Below are 26,883 nucleotides of genomic sequence, written 5' to 3'. Positions count from 1 at the left end.
CGAATCCTGGTGGGGGAAGGGGCAGGGCTGCCTAAGCAACTGAGGGTGCCCAAGTCACGAGTTTCTGTCTACAGAGGGCCGGCCAGTTTGAGATGCACCCCTTCTCGGGTCCAGTCACAGCACCTAAGCATGGGAAAGGGGATGGTTGTGCAGAGCTGTGGCGAGTCCCCTTGACCCAGCGCCACGCCCGCTGTGTGGCACTGAGACCCTCTTTCTGATCTTCAGTTCTGGTGTGTCCCAAATCGAGCTGGGACTGCCTACCTGGAAAGGGTTCCTGGGGGCGAATAAATGAGGCCCGGCTGTAAAGCACCAAGAATAGTAGCATCCTGTTTGCAGCTATAGCTAGTGCTCATTCCCACCTGCTTCCAACCCACGCCACATTTTTGCTGATACCCACTCCTTTGGCAGAGCCAAGAGCTGCCAGTCATTAATGTCCTTTGTATCTGAAAGTTTGCAGATTGGGGAATGTTTTCGGGAATTGTTCATTATAAGTGAGCATCTTTGAACTTCAGAGGGCTCTGCTTGGTCAGTTGACCTTTACAAACGTAAAATAGCGTGCTTCCCAGTTACCCAGCCAGGGTAGTGGGCAAAGTGATGCGCATCTACTCTGTAGAGATGCTGTGGAAATGAAGCCTTCAGTGTGTTTATAAAACGCCCAGCACTCCTTGGATAAAGGTGAAAACTCCTCAACTTAGAAAGGTCCACAAGACACCTGGTAACACCACCTCTTTTTTCTTGTACATGAAGACATGGAGTCTGAGAGAGTAGTGGTGTGATTATAGTTAGCAGCAGGATGAGCACTGAGGAATGCAAGTTATCAATCATTGTTGCCTAGTACTTGTTTTTTAAGGTTGCCTTGGCAAAAGAAACTTAACTGATACCCCCAAAGTCACCTGGGTTATCTTATCGATATCAGGCATGTGTTGGCTGAACCAATAACTGGGGTTGAAATGATTTTCTTTTCCAGGATGCTGGCTGAGCTGACCCAGCTCAGACTGTATGAGACTATCACTCCATAGGTGAGAGGCTGGCTAATTTGCTAGACAGCACAGAATGACCCCTATATCTTCATTTGGCATCAATTTACTTTAATTTATAGTAGTCCTAGTAATGATTAAAGCAGAAACCTTTTCCCCCAATTAAGAACTGTCTTCTGGATTGAACAACATTTTTAACTACCAGTTTTTCTTTTTCTCATGCTTTCAGCATCTATGTTGTCAGAATCAGATGGGCTCCTTCAAACTACTTTTATCCTTTGTCCTGAAGGTTAAAAGTTGGGTAAGGAGTCAGCCAGCATGGCTTAGTGGTTGAGCGTCGACTTATGAACATGGAGGTCAGGGTTTGATTCCCGGTCAGGGCACATGCCTGGGTTGCAGGTTTGATCCCCAGTGTAGGGTGTGCAAGAGGCAGCCGATCAATGATTCTCTCTCATCATTGATGTGTCTGTCTCTCTCTCCCTCTCCCTTCTTCCCTGAAATCAATAAAAAAAAATTTTTTTTTAAAGTTGGGTAGGGGATGAAGGTGGAACACAACAATTTTGTTAACTTTGGGGGGGGGCGGGGCTTTCCCATTCTGGATTTTTTTTTCTTGTAGTGTAGCCTTAAATGCATTATTGCCATTCAAAGATAACAAAGAATGTTTGCAATGCATTCACCGGGCTAGTTGATAAACTGGTATTGCATCCCTGCCACCTGCAGGTCATGTGCCGAGCACGTCCTCCCTGAACATCTCAGAAATGCCCCTATGGGAGTTCCTGTCATGTTGCATCATGGGTTGTTGTCGTTGTTCCCCGCACCCCCATCTCCCCACCAGTATGCATTCCTCCAGGGCGGGGACCACGTCTTATTAGTTTCTGTAGCCCATAATTCTCTCAGGGAGGAGTTCCTTCGTTCAAAGCAGCCTTCTTCTCCTTCACTTTCTTGCCACCCAGTGCAATGTGTAAAACTCTGCCGGGCACGGACCGAGCCTCAGATGTCTGGGAAAGAAGTTTGACTTGTACTTTAATCAGGTGTTTTGTAATACCATTCACTCCCTGGATACTTCTAAAGTGAAAATGGAGCCTATGAGGACAGCACAGAGAGAGGAAATAAACTACAAATTAAAAAGTGATTAGTGAGTGTTTAAGCAGAAGGTCAAAGGGATTATTTTGGACTTCAAACTTTTCAGCTTTCAGGGCTTGTATTCAGTTACAAAATTACATCCCTGAATTATTTGTGCAGGTGGCAGCTGTCATAGTTGAAGAAGGTTTCAGTGTTTTACAAAAGGAACATTGATAGGGCTGGGAATGGGGGGCGTGCTCCTGGGGTGAGGGTTGTCTACTTCGCAGCCCACTGGACCGGCTCCAGTCTCCTCACTTGAGTGACAGTCCTCTGCTCTGAGCTGACACAGCTCTGTCCAGGTTCGTTCAGCCTCTTTCTTGAGGAAACCAGTCAAGCCGGTTGATTGGCATCCTGTAAACAGCTGGGTGTAGATTTTCTGGATTGGGAGGCCAGAGATGTCACAGCCTTAATGCCTACCACGTGAATGGCTGTTGGCACCCTCTTTACAACTGGGCTTCAGGGAAGCTCAGCAGCCTGCGGAAGATTGCCTAGATCACAAGTGGCAAAACTGGTTTTCAAACCCAGCTCTGAGTTTGCTTTGTTGAGATTGGTGCTCTTTGACTTAGCGCTTTCTTCAGGGCAGAGATTCTGGAGAGGATCCCAGGAAATGGCTTAGAGGGTGGGCTGATAAGGATCCCTTCTGGCCCTGGGGCCGCTGGGCAGGGTGGAGTGTGATTGCTGAGTCACTGACCAGTGGCCTCCTCAGCTTACCTGGGGCTGCCCTACCAACTATTGTCTGGTAGTTTCACTCCGTGAAAAAGGCCTAGAAGCTGACAATTGAGATCATCCTACTCAACCACCCATCTGAGACTTTGAAGCTGATGGAGTTCCCCATAAATTATTCCTTCATGAGAATATGTGGCATTGTGTTGCTTTGGGGGATTGTCTTAAAAAACAGGATTTGAGGTCTGAGAGAGATTAGATAGGGGGAGTTCAGAATTTAGAAAGGGAAAAAAGAATCCACAGGTCATCGAGTGCATTAGGGGTGGAGTCAGATATTCTACATCTAGTTTGTTTCCTCTATCTTTATTCAAAACACATTTGCTGAGCTCCCACCAAGTGCCAGGAATTATTCTCTGTGCCGGAGGTACAGACAAATAAAATATATGGACCCTTTTCTGAAAAGACTCTCAGCTAGTGAAGGAGACGTACAGGGAGGGAATAATTAGGATGCCAGAGTGTGGTGGGTCTCAGTCTTCCCACCTATTAAATGGAGGGAAATGGCATCTAAGATCTCTTGTAGCTCCAAAACTTGATCAGCATATTACTGCCTCGCTCCATTTAGAGTGTAATACCAATAAATATCTGATGGGCTTTAGTCACTTGGCTTTTACTCTTTAGAATTCATGAGCTTCTATCGGAAGGAGGCAGTTTTGTTTTTATTTTAAATAGCTGTTGACTTAAAAGTAGAACTCTCTGATAACTCCACCCACCGCCAGCCACATGGGGTAAACTTGCTAAGGTATGGGCTTTGTAGTTAAGCTGTGGCTTCTAACCCTCATCCTTTTTACTAACTAAGACCTTTGGCAAGTCACTTCACTTCTGAATTCAGTTTGCCCATATCTAAAATGCAGATATTCTTAACTGCTTTGCAGTGGTGACTTGCCATAGTCTGTGGATTTATAATGGAAAACATAGATGGACTCAGTCTTAGGTTAAGATGAAGACATATACATAATGGGTAGTAGACTTACCACTTTATAAGTTATATAAATGTCTAATCACTATGTTGTATCCTTATAACTAATATAATATTGTGTGTCAACTATAATTAAAAAATAAAAAAATACTTTTTTAAATTCATAAAAGAAAACACCCCCCCCAAAAGACATATACATAAACATATGCACATATCTATACACACATGTCCAATGTGGCCATTATGTACCATGGAGGACACAGTTGAATCAATAGTTAGTTATTTCTATTTTTATTTTATTTTATTTTAAATATATTTTTATTGATTTCAGAGAGGAAGGGAGAGGGAGAGCGAGATAAAAACATCAATGATGAATCATTGATTGGCTGCCTCGGGCATGTGCCCTCACCAGTAATCGAACTATGACCTCCTGGTTCATAGGATGACTCTCAACCACTGAGCCACGCAGGCCGGGCATTATTTCTATTTTTATGGGTTTATGCAAGGACTTCCATATTCTTTAGAGCAGGGATGGATGGAAAAGCCAAATGTCTACAGGGGCCAGGCAGTTTAACATAAATGATTGGTGTAGACCAGGTACAGGAAAAAAACTCAGTAAGAATGGCAACTGACATGCAGCCTTACTGTGGTGGAGACAGTAGGGAATGTCAGCACCCTGGGGTGGGAAATGCGTGCAGCCAGGATTACCACTGCCTGCATTGCCGCGTAGCATGAAAGCTGGTTGAAGAAGCTGGATGTTATGTGAGACCTCCCGTTATTAAACGTTAACAACTAATTTGAAGAATTTTAAACCCTGGGTGGGCCAATCAGAACATCTCTGCGGGCCAGATTTGGCCATGGGCTGCCAGTTTGTGACCTTTGATGAAGAACTTGGAATGCCCCGATGGCCTTGGAGGGCCGACCAGCCCGATGTTCTCGCAGCGCCTCCAATAAAGCGTCCACTCTTCATTTTTGGCATTGCATCTGGCTCCAGTTCTGCCTTTGACTATCTCAAACTTTGACCTTCCCCAGTGTCTGATGTCCTGCCAGTCCACATGATGTTTATTTTACCGCCATGTGAACTTGGTGTTTTGTGTACACCTGGGCAGCATAGCTTGGATGGGGGCATGCATACTGACGAACGTATGTTTAACTGTTGGAAAAATAAAAAGAAATGTTTCTCTCCACCCTTATTAGAGCTTTACCTCCCATTCGGCCTCCTGTGATCTTTGAGAATGATGTTCCTGCCATGACATTTCTTCTCCGAGTCAGGGTGCCAGGGCCTGCTAACCACTGTTGAAACCCCTTCTGTTTATACAATCCTCCCCAAGTCCCTGGAATTATAGGATTTTATGAGCATGCTTTTCCCTTGGGATCACATTGCTTTTGGGGAGTGACTAGCAGGCCTGTGGCCACTTCAGTGAGATTTTGACAGAACTTTGCATCTTATTTCTGCTCTAAAAGTTTTCAAGAGCTTTCTGTCATTGACGGGAGCAAGAACAAACATATAGGGAACCAGGCGATTACTGGATATGTTAACTGTGTCTCAGCTAGTCTTCATAATGAATTCTGCATGTTGGAAATTATTGTGCAGGGATGAAAATGAAGTTTAGGAGGTAAAGTGACTTGCGTAAGGTCACACAGTGACTATGACAGCTGATCGAAGTGGAAAGTGAAATCCTGTCTGCTTGACTTCAAAGTTCATGGGTAAATTGGAAATAAATAACTGAGCAAAGATAATTAGTCTTAAAGGATGAATAGGTGTTTGTCAGTGGTACTTTAGTCCAGATGTTAAAAACATTACTTCACAGAGTTGGTAGGAAGATCAATTGTGATTCTTTATGTAAGAGCTATAAAGCCCTGTGCACAAGTGTGATTCTTGCGGTGTCCTCACTCTGCACAACCCTATTGCAAATGAACTTATTTAGGTCATAAGGGAAACTGAGGCAGAGTGTGGCTGGGTCTGCAGAAATCCATCTCAACATCTTAGGAGGAACTTGTTTTTTATCCTTGTTCAAGGTCAATATATACTTTCCCAAGCTTTGTAGCTTTGCTAATATCTGCATGGACACAGTTCATGTGTAGTTAGCAAGAAAGACTAGTTGGCCACATCTCTGAGTGAACTTTAGAGTCAGAGTAGCTATTACATATACTGGTTATGGCCCTTAGCAGAGTGGACACGGAGGCAAATTAGAATCTCTTTGGTCCTCAGGTTTTGGGCTGTGTGCTAGTTAATTTCTGGGATTATTTTGTGAGTTAAGCCAACTGATGTATCCAAAACTCCTGGCACATAACAGTTGCTCAATGAATGTAAATTTACTATCACCCTTATTTAAAAGCAGAATCAACAGAGAGGAAGGAAGTCTGGGAGATGACCCAGGTTTACCTGGGGTATAGGAATCACAAGTCCTGTTGGCTCTGGGAGCAGTGTATTTGCACTAGAAATAAAATATTCCATTTGGGAAATATGTAATAGCTACAAAAGATGCCTGGATCTGTCTCAGGGAAAGCCATGAGCCATGGCTGTTGATCAGTTTGTTTTCAGTTCCTGGTGGATATGGCAGTCCTTTAAAAAAACAGCTAAAATGGCCAAAACAGCCAGAGCTAGGGGTATTAAGGCAACGGATATTAATTATTTTAAGGAATAAAGTGTTTTCACTTTAAGCATTTTCAAATAAGAAAGGCCATCCAATTTCTTTCTCATAGTCATGATTAAACTAAAGACAGGTGTCTCTGTCATGGAACCTGAAACTTTCCTAAGTTGAGGAACTCAAAAATAGTGCAGAAGGTGATGAAAAAAAGAAAGAAAGAAAGAAAGAAAGAAAGAAAGAAAGAAAGAAAGAAAAGAAAAGAAAGAAATTGAAAAGACAAAAATAGTGCAGTTATGGCCCCAGCACCTAACACAGTTCCCAGTACTCAGTTTAGTCTAAACACCTTGGATCTGAGGTCAGGAAACCTAGGGACCGGACTAGACCTGCTGTTAGTTTCTTCACATCTACCATGTAGGGCAAACATGTCAAACTTAAAGGCTAACACGGGCCAAATAAACAAGGTTTAAGTTTACGTGGGCCGCAAAAAAACAAAAGCTTCAATTTTCATAGAAACATAGGTTTATTTCAATAGAGACATGCTCAATACAAAGGGCTGAAATAAATGAGTAATCATTAACATAAAATAATAGAACATTTTAATAAAAATTCATATTTTTTCTTAAGCATACCAGACACTGAGTAACTGCACAAATTAATAAGCGTAACGCAAATAAACCTATTTTTCTTGTTCTCCAAAAGTGAAATATTTCCTGTTGCGTACACCAAACAAGTCATTCACTGCTAGTATTAGTGGAGAGAAATGGTGTGTAAGGTGCGTAAGGGAAATGAATGCAACACAATTATAGTAATCAGTCATTAGCAAACGTTGTAGTTCATTATTAATAATTATGTATGACAGGATATTGTAAAAATTAAGTTACAAAATTTTTATTAAAACGTTTCTTACAACTGTTATATTGGCTGGGCTGCAAAAATATTTGTTGTGGGCCGTATGTGGCCTGTGGGCTGTGAGTTTGACATGCTTGATGTAGGTACTTTCGGTTCTGCCAATCTTCTCTTTGTGAAGAAAGGCCCTGAACTTTCCAATGCTGAAGAACTGAGCATGTATCAAAGAGAACCTCTAGACCCAGAGGATTGCATGCTCACCCCAGCCAACAGCAAGTGTTTTTCATGGCAGCCCCTTTCAAAGGTGGGAAACACCTTCATAGTACATTAATTTTGTCTCATCTGGATTGTATCCAGTCTGAAAATCTGGACAAATATTGTAAACCAGAGAAAGTTTGCACACTTCTAAGACAAGTAGCAATTAATTACTTTAAATAGAAACCCTGTCACTTACAAGCAACATAAATATTTGTATTTTGAACCTCTAAGTAGTAGTTGGGTTGACCATTCTGGCTTTAAGTGATTGAAAAAGAAAATCAGTTGGTCATATTTTTACAGGGAATACATTTATAAAGAAGGGGAGAGTCAGGTCATGGAGTAAGAAAACATGACCCAAAAGAAAGAAGGACCTGGGCTCAAATCCCATGACCACTTGACTTCCCTGGGACGCTTGGACAAGTTATAAAACTTCTGGCCTTAGTTTTCTGTTGGGTACAAATGAAAATAATGACCTATAATTTTTCAGTGATAGTGGAGATTAGAATACATACATTAATTCTTAAGTAGAATCTAAACTCCTTAAAATCAGAAGCCCAGCATCTTCCTTCTATATTTCTAACATCTGGTCCAAATTGATGCCATTTGCTAGCTTTGCACTTCAGATGAGCTGTTTAACCTTTCTAACCCTCCATTTTTCATTTGTAAAATGAGCAGAACTCTATAGTGTAGGTAAGATGGGTAAATTCCTGTCACAGAGTCCTACTAGCTGCCTGATTAGAGCAACTTACTCTGTTTGATACTTATGTACATATTCTGCATTTGCTGTTATTTTATGGGTAGGTGTGTGGGCTTTCTGCAGATGTGAGTTTAATTATTACTCTCACAGATCCTGGACTTGGCTTATTTTAAGGTAAGTACAGATCAGGAGAAGTGGAAAGTTGGACAACTCTGGAAAAGGCACTTGAAGGACTGGGACTATAGGAGAGATGGGAAGCCCCTCCCTAATGCTTTGATTTGGGTCATGCAAAAGTGCGAAGATTTCTCATTCCGTGTCCGACCCCCACTCTTTCCCTACCCACACCCAGAGCTTTCTAACAAGCACTGGGAGCAAGAGGCTGTGTTTAATTTTGTGCAAACTTGAAGCTGTGGCTGAGGGGAGCAGGGCTCACAGGCTGGGTCACTTTGGTAACACTTCCCACATGACTTTATCAATGGGTGGGCCACGGAAACTTATCCTCTGTTTTTTTACACTCCACTCCCAACCACCCAACCTACCCGAGTGTTAGTTTTTCAAAGCCCAAGAAGTTTCAAAGGCCCGAACCCAACACAGGGGCCTTTCTTCATGCTTTGATTTTCTGCCCATTAAGTGTTTGTCAGTGAGTTCGTATTTCGCCTCCTCTGCAGCTTACACATCCCAAGAGGTCCCTGGAGGTATAGGAAGTTAATTGATCCTTGATTAAAAGAAGGAGAAATACTTGAGTCTGGGTCTGGAGTCACCAGATGGGGGGTGTGTGTGTGTGTGTCTGTGTGTGTGTGTGTATACACACTTTTGGTTCTGCTTTGCAAAAAGCTGGTAATCTACCTTTCATTATAGATAAATCTAAGTTCTTGGCTATTGGCTCCAGAGTTTCAATTAAATTAGATCTTGAGCACATGGGGTACATGGTGAATGTTCAGTGGACAGTATCCAGTGCTGTGGCCTTGACTGTTCCAAACAAACCATTATTTTTCTTCAAAGGTCAGAAGGTTTGCTGAGTTTTATTTAACTTATTAATACTCATAGGTGCTTCCTTCTGTTTTAAGTGACTCACTTGCTTTAGAAAGCACTTAGGAGTCAGATCATTTGAGCCCTGTCCAACCCCACTATGTACTTGCACAGTGGCTGGTAAGTCACTTTAATCCCTTCGAACCTTAAGGTGACTTAACGTGTTAGTTTTGTTTTTTCTTTAGAAATAACTTTTTTACTTTAAAGCAAATGTGCATTGATTATAAAACATTTAGAAAATACATCCAACAGGAACAATAAAAAGCAAAAGTATCCGTAATTTACCATTTGGAGATGACTACTACCATTTGTTTGTTTGTTTGTTTTTGTTTTGAGAGAGAGAGGAAGAGATTTGTTGTTCCGCTTATTTATGCATTCATTGGTTGATTCTTGTATCTGCCCTGACTGGGGATCAACCCCACAACCTTGGCTTATCGGGACAATGCTCTATCGAACCAACTGAACTACCCAGCCAGGGCCCTAATGTCTTCGTTTTCATAACTATTTCTCCCATTAGCTCGTGGTCTACCTGACAGCAGGGATGTAAATTCCTTCATCTCAGCAGCCCCATCAGTACCTTGAACATTATAGGCAGCCAGGTTTGTCAGACTACAGTGTTTATGTGGGGTCCTCAGCACAGTGAGGGCACGTAATAGTAGTTTATTCACTGTTCGCTATTATTACTGTTCTCCATGCTATTTTTCCCTTTCTTCCTTTCAGTGTTTACTTATGTATCTCTTCCAGCTCTGTAGCCAAATTTAAAATTGTATTTTCATGATGGCCATCAGTTTTCTTGATTGCCTTATTGGAATCCCTAAACTACACTGAATTCTCACGAGTGCACTTAGCCTCTGGACCCCAGAAATCTCTTGCTCAAATAAGGTCAACTCAAGCCTCCTGTCAGCCATGGGCCATCTTTAGTATCCATAGCAGAGTAGTCTTTTGTATCCTCGCTGTAGTCTACATGTCAGTCACACGTTAGGAATATTTTAGTGCACTTGTTTTTGTGTCTTTCTTACAATACCATGAACCTCTTGAGGACAAGTCCTGTGATGTATTCACCTTTAGATTCCTAGTGGCTAGTAATGGGAATTTTCATGAAATGAAATGATCAGGCACTATAGTGGCTGGTAGAAAAGGTGGTACCAAGTTGGAAATGGAGACCCTGCTTTGGGGGAAAAAAAACTAGCCTTTTCTCTGTGACCTGGAGAGGGAAGGCAGGGTGATACATCTCTTGAGAACTAGCTGCCCCATTGGGGAAAGTGTTTATGCTTTTCCTATCCACTGAAGAAATCTGAGGGTACTCTCTTCCTGGAACAAAGATTTGACTGGCATCACCCCCCACTTAGACCACAGTTGGTAGGGGAGACAAAAAAAAAGCCATTGGGTTTTCTCAGTGCTATTTCAATGCCTTTCAGGAATACAAACAGAACATATTCAGATCCAACTTCTTGTCTGTTTGTGGTCATCCTCTACATAATCAGAACCGGAAACCCTCCCAAGCCTTGAACAAGGGAGGAAGAAAGGGTTTGGATTGCTCCCAGGTTGGGAGGGCAAAGGCACTGACCAGACATTTTCTTTCCTAACCTTCTCTGTGGGATGTTTCCCCTTCTTTTAACATTTACTGAGGGTCCATAGCATGTGCCAGACTGTGCTCACATTACCAATGCTGTGGCCTGGCACCTTCCAACTGAAGCAACATCCCGTTCTGATTTTAACTGGGCAGATGTGCCTTCCCTTTCTGGATCGTAAGCTCCCTGAGGGCAGGGCTTGTGTCATCTTTGTATTCCCTGTAGTTAGCATACATAGTAAAGACTCAATAAATATTTGTATGAATGAATGAATGAATGAATGACTACATTACCGTAGTCATCATCCCAGCTATCCCAAAGCTAGATTTCATTCTCCCACTGAACAGATGAGCAGGGCTTTTGGAGATGTGAACTAGCTTGTTCAAGTCGAAGGCAGCAGAGTTGAGATCATTAACCCCATTCTGTCTCACTCCACAGCCCTTTTATATGTGTTTTATTGTCCTTAGAAACATATGTTTTACAGGCCTATCATGTGAACGCCATTAAAAATAGAAGTTGGAAGCCTGAGGGGGCAGCACACACTTAGGGAACTCAGGGTCTGTTCCCTACCTGAGTTTATTAGCAACGTTTGGGCTCCCAGGCACCACAGAGGCTGCAGCTGTGCACAGACACCAAGCTGGATGATTTTATCACGATGGGTGGGACTTAAACGTGGACTATTAATATCATACCGCTGGCTTCTCAGCGACTTTTCATAGCCAAGTTGGTCACATTTCAAAATGTTTAGGCAGTGGAATGAAGATGGCTCAAGCCCATGTGATAGCTTTCCCTCCCTGGCCCCCAACCCCAAAAGATCAGCTAATTGCTGTTGCCATTTCTAAGCCAGCACGTTTATCTGCCGCCTCCCTTGCCCCCTTTACTGCTTTGCCCAGACCGAGTTTCAAGGGCTGATGGTTATTGCCTTCAGGGCCCCTCTGTGTTGACTTTGAGAAGGTCAGGCACAATGCTGTGGTGTGTTGCTGTTCTTTCTTTTCAAAGCAGTAGTATGAATTTGATAAAGTAAATTGTTGTTCTAGCAGGAAGCAGTTAGGGGTCACAAAATAAATAGCCGTAGAATTCAAATAAATCCAAAGAATAAAACCAAATAAATCCATGCGTGTATGCACAGTGATACATAAATACACTTTTTAGAAAGTGAGCATTTTTATCGCTGCCGGTCTGGACCGAAGTAATTGAAAAATTGTGGAGTTCATGGCACATTTTTTTCTTTTTTTGAAGAGGTGGTCTAGGCCTTTGGGCAGCATGACATGAATTTTATTCTTTTTGAAAAACATTAAAATGGAATTTTATCTTTTTAACAACAGCTTATCTTGGGATTTTCTTTTTTTTTTTTTAGCTAATGAAATTCACATTGGGATAAATCCAATTTGCAAAGTAAAATTCGGATTTAGGCATTTGGGGATGGGCTAAGAGACTCTGAGTGAGCTAAATAGTCTCTCTGAATCTCTTCTTTCCCACTTGAAAATGAGCGATAGCCATGCTTAAATGATGCTTTAAAATGACCTCTCAGGGTTGTTGAAAGATTCGATGCAAAAATGGGTGTAAAGTACCTTACACATTGTAGGTGCACACCAGCGGTGTCTGTGGCCATTAACCCGCTGTTTTTCATGATCTTCCCTAGTCCTGACATTCAGTGACTTACCTTTTACATCGTGGGGTGGCATTGGTGCTTGGTGTTGAACTTGGGTGCTAGGGGAGAAATAGGTCTTTGGGTCTCAGAAAAGAGCCTGCACCAGGATAAGAGTCTCTGAGTATAGTTTCCTTGTAGGATAGGAGTGGGGCTGGAGACCCTAAGTCTGGAGAGGGAGGCTCAGGTCATGGGTAACTGCAGGCCATACTTTATCTCGTCCTGTGCAATGAGGAACCTCTGAAGAGGCTTTAGCAAGGCAATGTCACGGTCAGGAAGTAAACTGGTGGCTATGTGTAAGAGGCAGTGAAGGCCAGGAGACTGATTTAGAGGCTGTTGCTGTGTTGAGGCAAGAAATATTGTGACCTTTCACCCTTTACTTTAGGGCTATTCGGAACTTTTTTCCTGGCAGGTGATGGCATCCATCTGCCATGACCTTTAAGAGAATGGCATCTGAGCTGGCCACTGATTAAACCCGCAGCAGCTGCACTAGCAGCTTGGCGCTCTCAGGTGCCCTTGGGCGCTGCTCCAGGTCTGCAGGCAGTGGGGCCAGCTCAACTCTGCTCCAGCTTCTCAGTGACTCTTTGAAAGAAAAAGACAGAAAATGGTATTCATTGAACAGCTACCGTGTGCCAGGCACGGTGCTAGCAATTCCCTGTGCTTTTTTCTCCCTTAGTCATCGCCACAGGCCTTTGACATATGGGCAAACTGAGGCCCAGGAAGGTAGCGTGAGAACCAGAAGTCCTACTACTGGGAAGTGGTGGGTCTGGGATTCAAATTCAAGGTATCTGACCCCAGGCTTTCACTACTCCATGCTCCACAACCTTAGGATGCACTTCTCAAAGGGGAAATGGTTAAGATGAGAGAAGAATGTACTTGAAGGCATAATGACACATCATTAGATGTGGGGCTGTGTTAGTCATTATTACAAATTGGGGGTTAACTGTTAGCAGGATGCTGTAGAGCAGTGGGGACACGCTGCTCTGGCTCTCCCACTGCCTTCCCCTGTGCCCTTAGACACGAGGGGTAAGGAAAGGAGGAGAGGGGATGTGTGGCGTGGAAGTTCTCAAGGAGTTAATATCACTGTCAGTGTTGTCATTTGGGGTGGTCTTTGGTGTAGTCATTCTTTTTTTCTGATATTTGTATTGATTTCAAAGAGGAAGAGAGAGGGAGAGAAAGAGAGAAACATCAATGATGAGAGAGAATCATTAATCGGCTGCCTCCTGCACGCCACCTACTGGGGATTGAGTCTGCAACCCAGCATATAGCCTTGACTGCAGTAGAACACGGAACCCTTCAGTCTGCAGGGCGATACTCGGGCCAAACCGGCTAGGGCTGCTGTAGTCATTCTTTAACCACATTGCACTGATGTTTTCCCCTCGTTTTGTTTTGTTTTTTTTCTGGTATGTGCGATGGTTCCATCCTGACCAGCTGGCTTGCCCTTCCTGATCATTGAGACCAGCACCATCAAGCCTTACCACCGAGGGTTCTACTGCAGTGATGACAGCATCAAGTATCCCCTGAAAACTGGCGAGACAATAAATGATGCTGTGCTCTGCGCCGTGGGGATCGTCATTGCCATCCTCGCGGTAAGTGCCCAGACTGCTGTGCTCACCGTCTTTACTTTCCTGTAGAATATCTGCGTCAGCAGAGACTTGGCAGATCAATCAGAATTTCACTTGATTAACACTGTTTCTTTAATGCAGTTAATACCGTTATTAAAGGTATTTTAAAATACTAAATACATACACACATACATATGCAGCAGCTCTTCCAGTAACAATTTCATTCAGTGTCTTTTCATTATAGCATTGGTGAGATGCCATAGGAATTAATTCTTGTTTACATCAATGAGCCAGTGGTAAAATTTGTTATATGTCATTTTGCTCAAAATCACAGAGCCTATGGTGAGGACTTACTGTATACTAAAAGTATTATAAAACACCCTGCTAAAATACTTTGCATTCAGCATCCTCACAACAATCCAATGAAGTCTAGATATTGTTCTTATCTTTCTCCTATATATTAAGAAACTGAGGTCCACAGAGTAAAAGTAATTTGCCCAAGATCACTTGGTTAATAAGTGTTAGGGTTGGGATTTTAACCTAATTGTCCCTTACCCCAGAATCTGAGCTCTGATTCTCAGAGGTGGGGGAAATGCCTTGTGGGATAACACAGGCATTTTCTGGGTTCCTTCCGTATCATCACAGTGACAATGCCGCTGGCATTCTCTGACATATTGTTCAGTTCTCTCATCCAGTGTCTGTGGTATCAGAGTGAAAATAAAATGAGACTTGGAATCTGGAGACCTCAGTTTTAGACCTGGCCCTCTACCCACGAGCTACATCTTTAAAACCAAGGATGAGTATCTTGCTTCATAGCATAACATGGAGGGGTAAAAGAGATCATGAATATTGAAACACTTTGCAAACTCTTAACTGCTGAATGGGTTACACATAGGCAGGTGTAAAGTCCAGACTTACATCTGGATTGTCCCGTGGAGGACAAAGTTCTCATTGAGGATGCAGAGATGTGCCATCAGACTTGAACAAGATTTAACAATTATCTTGAGCAATGGTAGCTTCATGGAATTTGGGGTATGGCCTATTTGGGCTCTACTTGGAAGGTGACCACCGAGTTTTAGATCTCTCCAGTTGGGGCAGGGGAGGGAAAGAGTAATTGATGGTGATCCAGTCTTATAATTTGTGAGTCATACATTTTTCACAGCTGTCCATTCCACATCTCCAGTATTCCTCTAAGTTTGTTCTTTGCTCCTGAACCTTAGCCATGTGGATGAAACACATAAATAAACATCATGTCCGCCAAGATCATAAATTCTTTCTCACAGATCCTTGAGTCATCTGTGCCTTAGCCATAGCCTGGAAGCTTATCTTTGGCCTGTTTGAGCAAGCCAAGGAAAAGGAAGTTAATATTAAGAATACCCCATGTGGAATAAGTGCTATTATCCCCATTATACAAATGGAAAATCAGAAAGTCTAATGATGAGCTCAAAGTCTACAGCTCATACCAGTTGGGGTTTATACCTCTCCCTGGCTTATTTCAAAGCCCTCTTTCCATCTTGCAGACTTGATTTCGGAATGGAGGTTGTTTATTCCAGATGAACTGCTCAAGGGGATAGGCAGTTGGCTAATCTTGCCTACTTGGGATCCAATGTAAGCTGCTGATGGTACATGAACCACATTTCATAAAGTTTTTCTTTTGACTTCCCTACTCTGGGGGTTGGTTGTAAACTTTGAGACCCCTCTTTGTTTTTTAATAACATCGTAAACCAGGCACACAATCAACAGTTTGAACTTGGGGAGGGGGAAGGGAGGCTAGTAGGATTCTTTCCAACCTTTAAAAGAAAAACAGTCCATTTGGCAACTGCAGTAGTTTCTTAAAAGGTGGACTTAAGGATCTTTGTGTTCAGAAAATGAAGAATTTAAAAATCTGATTTTACTGTTTGTTCATAATTGACTGTGGGGTTGAGTTCTCAAGGAAGAATGGCTTTTCCTGGAAAAGATGTTTGTCATAGGAGGCAAATAATTGTATCAAGGCTTGAACAGGTGTTTTTGACTCTTGGAGGATCAGTTAATTGAATGCTTTTAGGAGGCTGACTGTAACCAGGAAGCGGTGACGATAAGAATAGCACAGGGTCAGGGCTGTCCTCCGGTGCTCTTGGCTCTCCTTCCTTGTGATTATGACCGGCTTGCCTAGTGAGATGCTCCTGGACACAGCACGGTGGAAAGAGACCTTCAGAGGCCCCGGCACCCACTGACTATGTGAATGAGGCGAATCTCTGGTTTCCCTAGCCCCCTTTTTCTTCATCTGTAAAATGAGAATGGCGTTTGAATTCCCTCGCGTGGATTTCCCTAAGAATCAAATGCTGTCATTCGTGGGCATGCGCTTTGTAGCAGCAGGCCAGGTGAACACAGGGAGCTAAAGCAGCTTCTGCAAGATCCATGCTTCCTCCGGCAAATCTCCTGGGCAGCAGCTCTTTCTTGCTGTTTGCCAAGACCATCCCTTCCACCTTACAGATGCTAGCATTTCCATGAACACTCCGCTTTTAAGAGCTTCATTGTGACTGGCCTGTCTCTTCATGTCATGTCAATGTTTAAATTATAAATGCTCCCTGGCCGCCCCGGTTTCCTTGAAATAGTCATGTGCTGTGGTCTTGGTTGTAGGATAAGCAATATCATTGCCGCCCCATCCCATGCAACATGAGCAAATAGGTTTGGATAGTGCTTTCCTGTGGTTCTGAGAAAGACCAGGCAAGCAAATACTGCAAAAATGATCTTTCGTCAGGTCCTGCTGTCTGCCATGAAAACCTGTGGCCTCTGTGCAAGCATTTCATCCTCCTCACAGAGTCACCGATAGCTAGGTATTCTTATGGTTCTTAGTTTAGGATGTGGTTAAAGGCATAAGCTCTGGTGCACATCTGAGCTCCCCTGCTGTGGAACAGCAGCAAGTTGAGCCTCATTGAGTCTCAGCAGGCTCATCTCTTAAATGGAGATTATACACCTACTTATTCAGGTTTTTAGAATTAAAGGAGCTAATGTATGTAAAGTGATTCAGTGCCCGGCACCTACCACATATTCAATAAATGTCAATTATTTTTATTATGAATGAGTAAACAGATTCAAAGAATGGTGAAGTGACTTAGCCAAGACCCTATATCTGGTGGAAATAGATTCAGGAAAGAAATACCAGCCTTTGGACTCTGATTTCCTGCTCTTTCCTTGTAGCTAATGAACTAGAACTCAGGTCTCATGACTGTTGCTCCTCTGCTCTTTGCAAAAGGACCTTTCCCTCCTGACCCAGCTGCCCTTGCATGTCAGCTGGGGGTGGGGGGAGAGGGGTGGAGGGAGATGTGGGCTCCTAAGTGGGGCTGCTTGCCTGTTTACCTGCTATTAAGTTCCAGAGTCCGCGTGGAAAAAAGTCAAAGCAAAGGCCTCAGAGGAAAAGTGAATCAACACGGACCACAGTGTGGTGTTTGGGGTGGAGAGGGGAGTGGGTGGAGGTGGAAGAGGGTATGGGGAAAAAATAAATACAAATAAAGAAAAGCGAATCATTCACTTTAATAGACTCATTTCTGGAAAAGCTATGCAGCTTACATTAAACAACAACAATAACCTATTTCCCACTTTCCCTTTATGGCCAGCTGGCTCCATCCAGAATCTGCTTCTGGTCAGAGGGCATGGGTGACAGTCAGGGGTGGCAGCTGGGCACTCAGAGCTGGAAACCTAATCCTCCTGCTCTGCCAAATGTCAGGTTTGTGTCAAATAACAAGGGAAGCCTTGGCCGATGGGGTGCCCTTGCTTCAGTTTGAATGTCCCCATAACCAATGGAACGGCGGTGGTGGAGATCGGCAGAAGTTATGGAGAAAGCAGACATCCTTCTGTGGCAGGAGAGAGGGAAAAATTGAGTCACATTGACCTCTTTTTCAGATGTACCTCAGGTTCTGGAATTAGCATGATGGGAATTCCTTCCAAATCCACAAAGCAGTGGATTCTATCCCTGCCATATAAAGGCATAATGGCTCTAGCAGCAGTGAGATTAGGAGCAAAGAGTAAAACATCATCTCCTATCAGCCTCCTGTCATGTTGCCTGGCGCTGTGCTGTGAAGAGTATTATGGGCAAAGGTTTTAATATGGAAAAAATGCTCAGTATTTTTTTTAAATAAACATGGGATCAGGGATTGCCTTGGTCAAGCCCTGCAAGGGGTTTAGATAGATCCTTAATATCTAGGAGTTGATGCACCCTTGTCTCCCCAGCCATAAAACAGCTGCTTTCCTCTTACATCCCAGTGAATCTAATCCTCTGTGGTAATCTTCCTAACTGGAGAAAAAGCTTAGACTTGGTCATCACCTCACTTAGGTCCATGTCCCAACCTCTGTGCTTACTTACTCTGCGACTTATCCTTCAACTTCAGGCAAAGCCATTGACTCCCTTGGAAAAGAGCTAAGCCTTCCTTTTCTGTAAGTTGTTGACAGTTCACCAACTCCATGGCTTGTTTGGGGGGTCAAGTCAAGTGACACGTGTGTCCTCAGTGAGAATCATTCTTTTCATGTCTGTAGTGTCGGATAGTACAAAGTGGCCTTTGTGTGCACATTCTCTTGTGCGTACCTGGCAGTCCTCTTGGGAGGTTGATTCTTATGGCTTAGGCAACGGAGGCCCAAGGATAGGAAGTGGCTTTCCCATAACTGGTTAGTGGCAGCGTCAGAACAGGAGTTCTCTGACGCTAAGACCAAGGCTTTTGGTAGAAATAACGACCCTGTGGCTGCCTCCTAAAGCCTGCCCGCCTTACTTATCAAACACCCATGGTGTAGTAGGTGCTGGGGACATAGTGATGAACCTTATCCCAACCAGCTGGGTGTTTTCTCTCATCATTAAACTGCTACAAGCTGCCCCACCTGAAGCAGACAAATAGCCTCTTCAATACACATTGCCTTGTAATGTGATGTGTGTCCGTGTCTTGTCTCCCCAGCTAGATAATAGGTTCCTGGGAGGCAGAGACCAGGCCTTTTCCTCTTGCACACGGTCAGTACTAAACAAACACCACGCAGACATTTCCTTCTTCAGCAACCATTCCTTGGCTGTCTTCTCCCACCTTCCAAAGGTCTACCAGGCCCCTGGGCCCACCTCTATCTTTAGGGTTACGGTGTTGAAGTGTCACGTCTATTGACTTGTCTGGTTCCTGTGTGCCCTGGTATCTGCATCAGGATATAGACCAGTCTGGTTTGATTGTGTATTGCTAGCACAAGGCACAGACTCTTATGGTCAATATATATTTGTAAAAATCACAGGAAGCCATGTATTTGGGGCAGAAAATCAAAAACTATTGGGTCAAAAGATGTCAGAAGATGTCTTCAGCAGGGAGAAGTGGCCTGTTTGCTTCCCTGTATGGCCCACAGTGCACACGAAACATGCTCTGTGCCACATGAACATTTCTTGCTGGAAAGACATGAAGAAGAGCTTAATTCCTCCAAGCCTTGTTTGTTCAGGATCAGGCTGCAGTGTGCCTACATCTGGACTTCATTACTTCCTCCCCACCCCCATCTCCCTTTATCTGAGAAAGCGCTGCCAAGAAAACAAGGTTCCCCAGGATTGCCTCCTCATTAAAGGTTAGTCGTGTTTTCAACTCTGAAAAAAAAAAGTGAAGCCGTGCTGGCCCGGCGCTGCCTTAGTGGGAGACCCCGTCCCCCAGTTTACAATCCACTGCATCTGTGCAATTACCAAGACCACCAACAGAGAGCGGCCACATTAATCCTTCAACTGTGTCATCCCCTGGTCAGATGGCTCTGGCGTTCTTCTGAGGCCTTCTTATCCCTGGAGGGGTGGCGGGTGGGGGCATCTATTTGCGATTTAACAAAACACAGGCATGGAGATTAGGATTTACTGTAATTTGTCCCCTTTCCCACCGCCCCACTCCTGCCTTGGAAGAAGGGAGAGCTGTGCAGTTAGTCCTTCCTTGGTTATGCAGAGGTCTGAGGGGCTAATGGCTATTTCAAAAGGTATCTACTATGAAGGTGACAATTTTCTTCATTTTAAGTGATAATGCTTAAGCGGCTGAAAAGTCTGTTCCTGTGAGTCAGGGAGTGTTAGGGGGTGGGGTAGAGAGTTGGATAACATTGGCCAGCTCTATAATGGGCCAGAAACTAAGATGCCTTATCTTAAATCCTCTTCAACAGCTGCCTGAGATAGGTATTATTTACCCCGCTTACAATGAGGGAGGGAGTGTGCTGACGCTTTCAAGGGTGACGTGACCAGTGTAAGGTTTCTCTGCTTAGTTGAGTGGGGGAATTAAAACCCAGACCTGTCTGACTCCAAAGCCCAGCACTTGCACTGATGTTTAGAAGGCCCTGTCAGTGCTGGGTGCTATGCAGAGTACTCGTTATTTAGTGAGCTGGCAAAGCTTTTAGATCTTGGAGAGCCCAGTGTATGGAGGAAGACAAAACATCGAGACCACCGGGCGGGTGGCTGTCTAAGATTGACAGTGTGCGATAGTGATTTGTAGGAAGTGGTTTGTGCATAAGATGATAGGTACGTACTTGGTGAGACCTCCCCTGGAACAAGCAGGCATGTGATAGGCAGCTTCGCTAGAAGCTGATGTGTAAGACAATACTGTCCTCAGAGCTTATGGTCTAAAAGAGAAGCAGGGCAAGTACAAGACTGACTATACTGTTAGACTCCCGAGGAGATAAAGAATTGTTCAGATAATAAGAAGAGACTCGGACAGTGCAGGGTGCTGGGCCTCAGAGGAGTGAGAGCTTCAAGGACAAAATAGGCCAAATGCTATAAATGGTCTGAGAGATAAATACGGCGCTACAAGAGTTCAGAGGAAGATCGCTGGAGGTTATTTTCATTGGCGAGGACTTCATCAGCATCATGATTCATTGAGTACTTCACCTATTTAATTATCACAACAGCCCTTGAGTTGTTGGTACCGCATCATGCCTGTTTTTACACATAAGGAAACTGAGACTTCTCAGCTCAGTTGTGCAAGACCCTTATGTAAAAGAGCCAGAACTATAACCTTGTATACCAATTGGCACTTGAGCTCTACTTTGAAAGATGGTCAGAACTTTCATCAGAGATCCTGACATTCCAGGCAGATGATTGCGTCAAGGATGGTAGAGACTAAACAATAGACCTGCTTGGCTGGAGAAATAACCTATAAGGGAGTAGGCAAAGATAAGATAGGAAAAGATGACAGCAAGATTGTGAAATTCCTTGAATGCTGAGGAGTTTTTCCTGCAATTAATTGGCTAGAGATTGATGAAAAGTATTTAAAGCTAGTTTGGTCAATTTTCCAACCCAGATAAACTCGAGACCTGAATCACAGGCAATGCAAGGAGAAGAGAGAGAAAAACATGGTGTGTGAGTCGCCTTGCAAAAGCAGGATGAGCAGAATTGGATGACAGTGGGATAAGGGAGATGGAAGAGTCTAGGCCGGGCTTTATGTCTTTGAAGTTGTATGTTTTATGGCACCTTGAGCAGAAATGGAGGAAAGTGAAGTTTGGGGCAGAAGTGGGAATGAGTGGAATAATTAGGATGATGTGCTAATGACATTGATTTGATAGCCAGTTGGGAGATTTACTGATGATTGGAAAGGGGTAAGGTGTAATCTGAAACAAGAGAGAGAAAGAGAGAGAGAGAGAGACAGACCCCCTAATGGAGGTCTTCTTCACAAAAGTATAATTGAAACAGCTGAGATCACAGCAGACAGGCAAGAAGACAACCTTAGGGAAGATCCACATTTATCTGGTAGAACTCAGAAGTGGAGCCACTGAAAAAAGGAAGACGGTGTTTGAGAAATAGGAAGTAAAGAACAGTGGTGCTATCTCAAGGAAGCTTAGAAAAGTCAATGTCACAAAGGAGTAAGAGATGGGCAGTAGGCAATGCTGGGAAAGAGCAGCCAGGAGACTTGCATGGACAGGCAGAGCTAGGCATCTAGGAGACCCATGGCTTCGTTGAGTCTTTGACTTTTGGGAAAAGAATGAGGCTTTATGCTTCAGACTGCCTTCTTCATATGACTAGTGAGCATAGGGCTGCCGCTGCTGATTTCAACTATGAGTAGCTTCTGTGGCCTCTATCTTGCCTCTTTGCTGTCCATGTTTTAGATATTGGAGTTTTAACTTACCCATAGAGCCCACTGGTGGCCTTGGATAGATCTATGTCCTCATCGCCTTTCAGAGTCTGTGAAGTGCTGATCTCCTACCAAAGAGGTTGATTTGCTATGCAAATAAAAAATGGAAATTTTCATCAAGTGTTTGTAGTCACAAAGATACCGCGATTCCTTACCGTGGATTGAACATTCAGCTTCAGAGAAAATACCGCTACACTTGTCTCTCCATCCTTAGAAGCAGGACTTGGATACATTATGTTTCCTTTCCCTTGGGACTGAGAAAAATGATTCTCCCTTTATTATTCTCCCTCATCAAATGCTTGTTGAATGAATCTCTTCTGGACTGAAAGAGGTTCATTGATGCACACAGCCGAGAGGTGAAAGAACAACCCGGTGCTCTGTGTTGATCTGGGGCTTGGATGTCCAAGTGCCTGACGATTACGTGTCCTCACCAGGTGCAATGTCTGTCTCACCGGAGACATAATGCTGCTGCCTGCTAGGACTTCTATGAGAAAGCCAGCTTGATGCCAGCAAACAGAGTATAGAAACTAGAACAAGGAGATCCAGACCTCCTAATTTCTGACCCAGAGTGATTCACTGGCCTGACTTACTGGCCCCTCTGCCCTTCACCGTACTCACTTATCAAGTGTCAGCAATAACTTAGTAATTCACAGGCTGTTGTGAGAAGCAAATAACACAGTAGATGGGGAAATGTTTTGTAAGCTGTAAAGTGCTATGCAAATATTATTCAAGCAGATCAGAACATAGGGAAGTTGGTCCTTCGAACTCAATAGGGAAAGGAGATGAGTTCTGCATCTCTAAAAAGAGGGATCCTTGAGACACTGCAAATATCTTTCCTTGATGTAATTTAAAATAGAGTGGAATGTTAAAAAAAATAAATAAATAACAGACGATACTGTATGCTCTTTCCGCTTTGGGTTTAGACTTGCCTTCCAGTTTGTTCCCTTGAAAAAGTCATCTTAGATAAAATGGTCAAAACCCACGTCATCTATACACATGTGTCCGGAGGGGTGGGACTTCTAAACTACTTCCTGGAATGTTCTCTTCCAAGGAGCCCGTGGAAGTATCTGGGAAAAGATATTCTCTATGAGTATTTGCTAGTTTTCTGTTTCCCCTTCTCCAATGGGAGAAGAAAATTAACTTTCAGAGGGCTCCTCAGCTACATGCTGGCCATTTGACATACCGCCTGCCTGAGTCCCCTTTGCCATCCTGCCAGGTAGATGCTATCAAACCCTGAGCGATGAAGTCACTTGCCTAAGGTTAAGAGATGAGATTCAGACCAAGGCTCTGCTGGCTCCAGAGTCAGTGCTATCTCACCATCCTAGGCTCTCTCCTATCCAGAAAGTCTATCCCAATGTTTCTCCAAATTTCCTCCCCAGAACAGTTCAATATTTGTGAATAGGTGGACAAGTTGAGCTCTTTTTCACCAGGAAAGACAGGAAGAGTGGCCCTCGCAGAGTTGGAGACAACCTCCCCCCCAACTGCAGCCGTTCTCAGGGAAGGACTGATCCCTTTCTGTCCCCTCGTAGCTTAATTGCAGTGCTTTCCAGTTTATTAGTTTCCAGATTCTGTGCCAAGTGTTTTAAGAGGCAGGTAGGGGAGAGTTCTCTGCTCGTCTGGCAGCCGGCCATCCCCCCAGAATCTGTTGCTTGCTGCTTCAGAAGGGATCAACATTGAAGACATTTGTCTCAGCAGTGAAATTTACATATCACAACCTTGCTGACTGAAGCAGAATTGAGGGCTCCAGGGGGCTGAGTCTGGGGGTGGGGACACAGCCTTTGTAGGGGGAGAGGGAGGGGAAGAGAAGAGCTTATTTTATTAACCAGGAATAAAAACATTGTGAGTAATGAATAAAGTCCGAAAGCAGTAAATCTGGGACTCCGGAGTTAGGTGTGTAATGTGTCAGGGAACAATTTAAGCCTTCGCCTCTTGTGCAGAGGTGAGGTATGCGGGCCGTCATTCACAGCCCGAATTTCATTAAATGGCCTTTTAAGGGTTAGGATTACAAGAAGCCAAGTCCGGCTGGTTCATAATGATGATTTATGGCTGTGTTGTCGACTCCCCGACCCTTCTGTTCAAGGGGAGAGAGAAAATACATAATTTGTTGCTCATTAACTCCAAGATCTGTCAGGGCTGGCCCAGAAGCCATGTGGTCCTGGAGTCATGTGTCTGCTAAATGGCTTCAGCCTGGTCCAATCCTTGAAAATATGCAATTGCTATAGTACAGTGGAAACTGTTTTTCATAACAATAGAAATAATAAAATTTTCTCAATGTAGTCAGCCGTGGGTCTTGGAACTTGAGAGTCAGAATATCTGAGCTCGCCTTTTAATCCTGCAGATAAATCAGTAGCTCTCAGAGCCTCAATATTACCATCTTTAAAATGGGTATATCTTCTCCACAGAGTTGCAGATTAAATGAAACTATAAAGTACAAAAGAAATGAGGATGATTGGTGCTATGATTAACATTGTTATTAGGAATTTGAGGTACCATAAAATGTTCTCTTTATCTCCCCATGATTAGAGGAAGCATTTTAATTAGCCATTTACTGTTTGCAAGACTGGGGCTCGGAAAACTGAAGTTTTATAATGAAGCATGTCAGACCTGAAAGGAATCTTTGAGTTGTAATCAAGCCCTTTCTCTCTAAGCCAGTGGTTCTCAACCTTGGCTGCACATTAGGATCTCTTGGGAATCTTTTTTAAACCTGATTTCTGGGCCTCATCCTTCGGAAATTTTGTTTCTTTGTTACTAATGTTGTGGCCTCAGCCCATAACAAAGAAACAGAATTTCCGGAGGATGAGGCCCAGAAATCAGGATTTCAAAATGATTCCCAGGTGATTCTAATGTGCAGCCAAGGTTGAGAACCACTTCGAGTCTAAGCTGACTGATGCAGGGAGGCAACTCACCTGAGATGCATTAGTTAATTCACGTAAAAGATACCAATTTGCAGTGGAAACCCGCATGTTCTTCCTCAGCATCAAATAGGAAATCACACTGAAGCTGAGCCAATTAGAAACAGCTTCGTAATCTGTGACAGTGATATGGTTCAAGTACCTCAGGAGCAGTCCAAGGGCAGGGATCCTGCACAGGGCCTTGCTTCCGCTCCTTGCCTTCGGTCATCTCCTAGGAAGCACTTTGTCTTCCTACTGCTTATTACCTTTGCTGGGTTGGGAGGTAGTGGTGGAGGTGGCACAGGAGAGCTGAGAATACATGTCATTGTAATTAGGAGGTAGTAAATCATGGAGCCCAGCGTCCTCATTTTGCAAATGTAAAACCTAACTTATTCCAAATTCACTCAATGAGTAGGAACTTTTGAACCCTGGCACCTTGACTCTTACTTTGGTGTTCTTCCCTCTGTGTCTAAAGTCACGTGAGCATGACTTATAAATAAAGAAGAATAAGAAAGAGTTAGAGTACATGATGGCGGTTATAAACATCTGGAACTTGTTAGCCTGTAAGGTTACATAGGGTAAAAGTGTAAACAGGTTCAAAAGGGGAATTAGGCCATGAATGGTAGGAAAGAATGTTGGGTGGGGACTCGGAACACCTGGGTCTAATCTTTAAAATGTGAATTAGCTTGGACCTCAGTTTCTTGTTGTATATAATGGACCCTTTCATTTCTGACTTGCTATGCTTCTCAGATTTTAATCTGTGCAATGTGTTATCAAAGGACTCTTGGTAATGTTTAGAGGATATTTCCAATTTTGCAATAAGGCATTTGTGAAGACTACTGTCCTGCTCACTCAGGGGGTGGCTAAGCCAGGAGACTGGCTGGACTGGCCTTTGATTGTCTCCCTCTAATATAGAATCACACTCAATCTGATCTGGGAAACCAAAATGTAGTACTTAGAAATAAGTAGTGCCCGGCCACTGTGGCTCCATTGGTTGAGCATTGTCCCATGTACCAGGAGGTTGCCGATTCAATTCCCAGTCAGGACACATGCCCAGGTTGTAGGCTAAATCCCCAGTAGGGGGCTTGTAGGAGGCTGCCAATCGAATCGGTCTACGTTTCTCTCTCATCGATGTTTTTATCTCTCCCTTCCTCTCTCTGAAGTCAATTAAACACATTAAAAAAATAAATAAATGGCAAGCACTTATAAACACAGAATCGCTGTGAATGTTAGCTGTAGAAGTAGCTCTTCTCACTGTTGCACCTGTCGGCCCCTTGGCCCAGCTGGCATGCCCCTTTATTCATGGCCATCCTATCCCCAGCCTCTGGAGCCCTGGAGGACTTGGATCAGACCCCGTGCCTTGATGCCTGCCCCCGCTGTGGAAGAATATCAGGAGACTTTGGAAAGGAGTGCCCGACATGTCAGCCTATTGCTTCCCTTGTGGTTGTGAACATGCTCTCTGCTCCCTGAAAGGGCAAGTGTGGCTCATCTTCCTGCCCTGTGAGGAAGAGTGAAAGGGCCTTTGTGGTGAGTGATGAGTTGAATATCGCTCCCCCTGGACTGTGGTTACAACCAGGAAGTGGCCAGGGCTGTGCTTCGGAGTTAAGAGAAGGGCAGCAGGCTGTGTGGTTTGGTGCATCACCAGAGCAGAATCGGTCCTCTGCTGCGTAGGCAACATAGGCATTTATCGTACAGGGAATCCGCTGGCCCCACCCACATTCTTACTATAAAACCAGGCAGCTTCAGTTGAAGTGCATCCCCGCTCTGAGCCTCAATTATATCTATCATGGTTGTTGTGAGGATTTCACAAAATCAAGTATATAAAAGCAATGCCTGGTATGAAGTAGGGATTCAGTGATCGGTAGCTCTCTCTTTTGTGTGTTTTTTTTTAATAGTGATAAATGTCCCCTGAGTGTCAAGAAGTAGACATTGAGGGATGAAGGAAGGGTATGAAAATCAAGACTC

At 43.8% G+C, this 26,883-nt stretch overlaps 1 protein-coding gene across 1 annotated transcript in view; it reads left to right on the top strand.

The window, feature by feature from the left end:
- PLPP3 (phospholipid phosphatase 3) overlaps positions 1-26,883 on the top strand; it is a 79,395-nt gene that overhangs the window by 28,860 nt on the left and 23,652 nt on the right. The window contains exon 2 of the mRNA XM_036352551.1: positions 13,810-13,967. Within this exon, the coding sequence (XP_036208444.1) occupies positions 13,810-13,967 (158 nt within the window). The remainder of the gene's footprint in view (positions 1-13,809; positions 13,968-26,883) is intronic.

Source organism: Myotis myotis, unplaced genomic scaffold, assembly GCF_014108235.1.
Source record: "Myotis myotis isolate mMyoMyo1 unplaced genomic scaffold, mMyoMyo1.p scaffold_m19_p_2, whole genome shotgun sequence".
Taxonomy (NCBI): Eukaryota; Metazoa; Chordata; class Mammalia; order Chiroptera; family Vespertilionidae; genus Myotis; species Myotis myotis.
The sequence above is the reverse complement of the archived record's forward strand: the minus strand, read 5'-3'. Positions and strand labels throughout refer to the sequence as shown.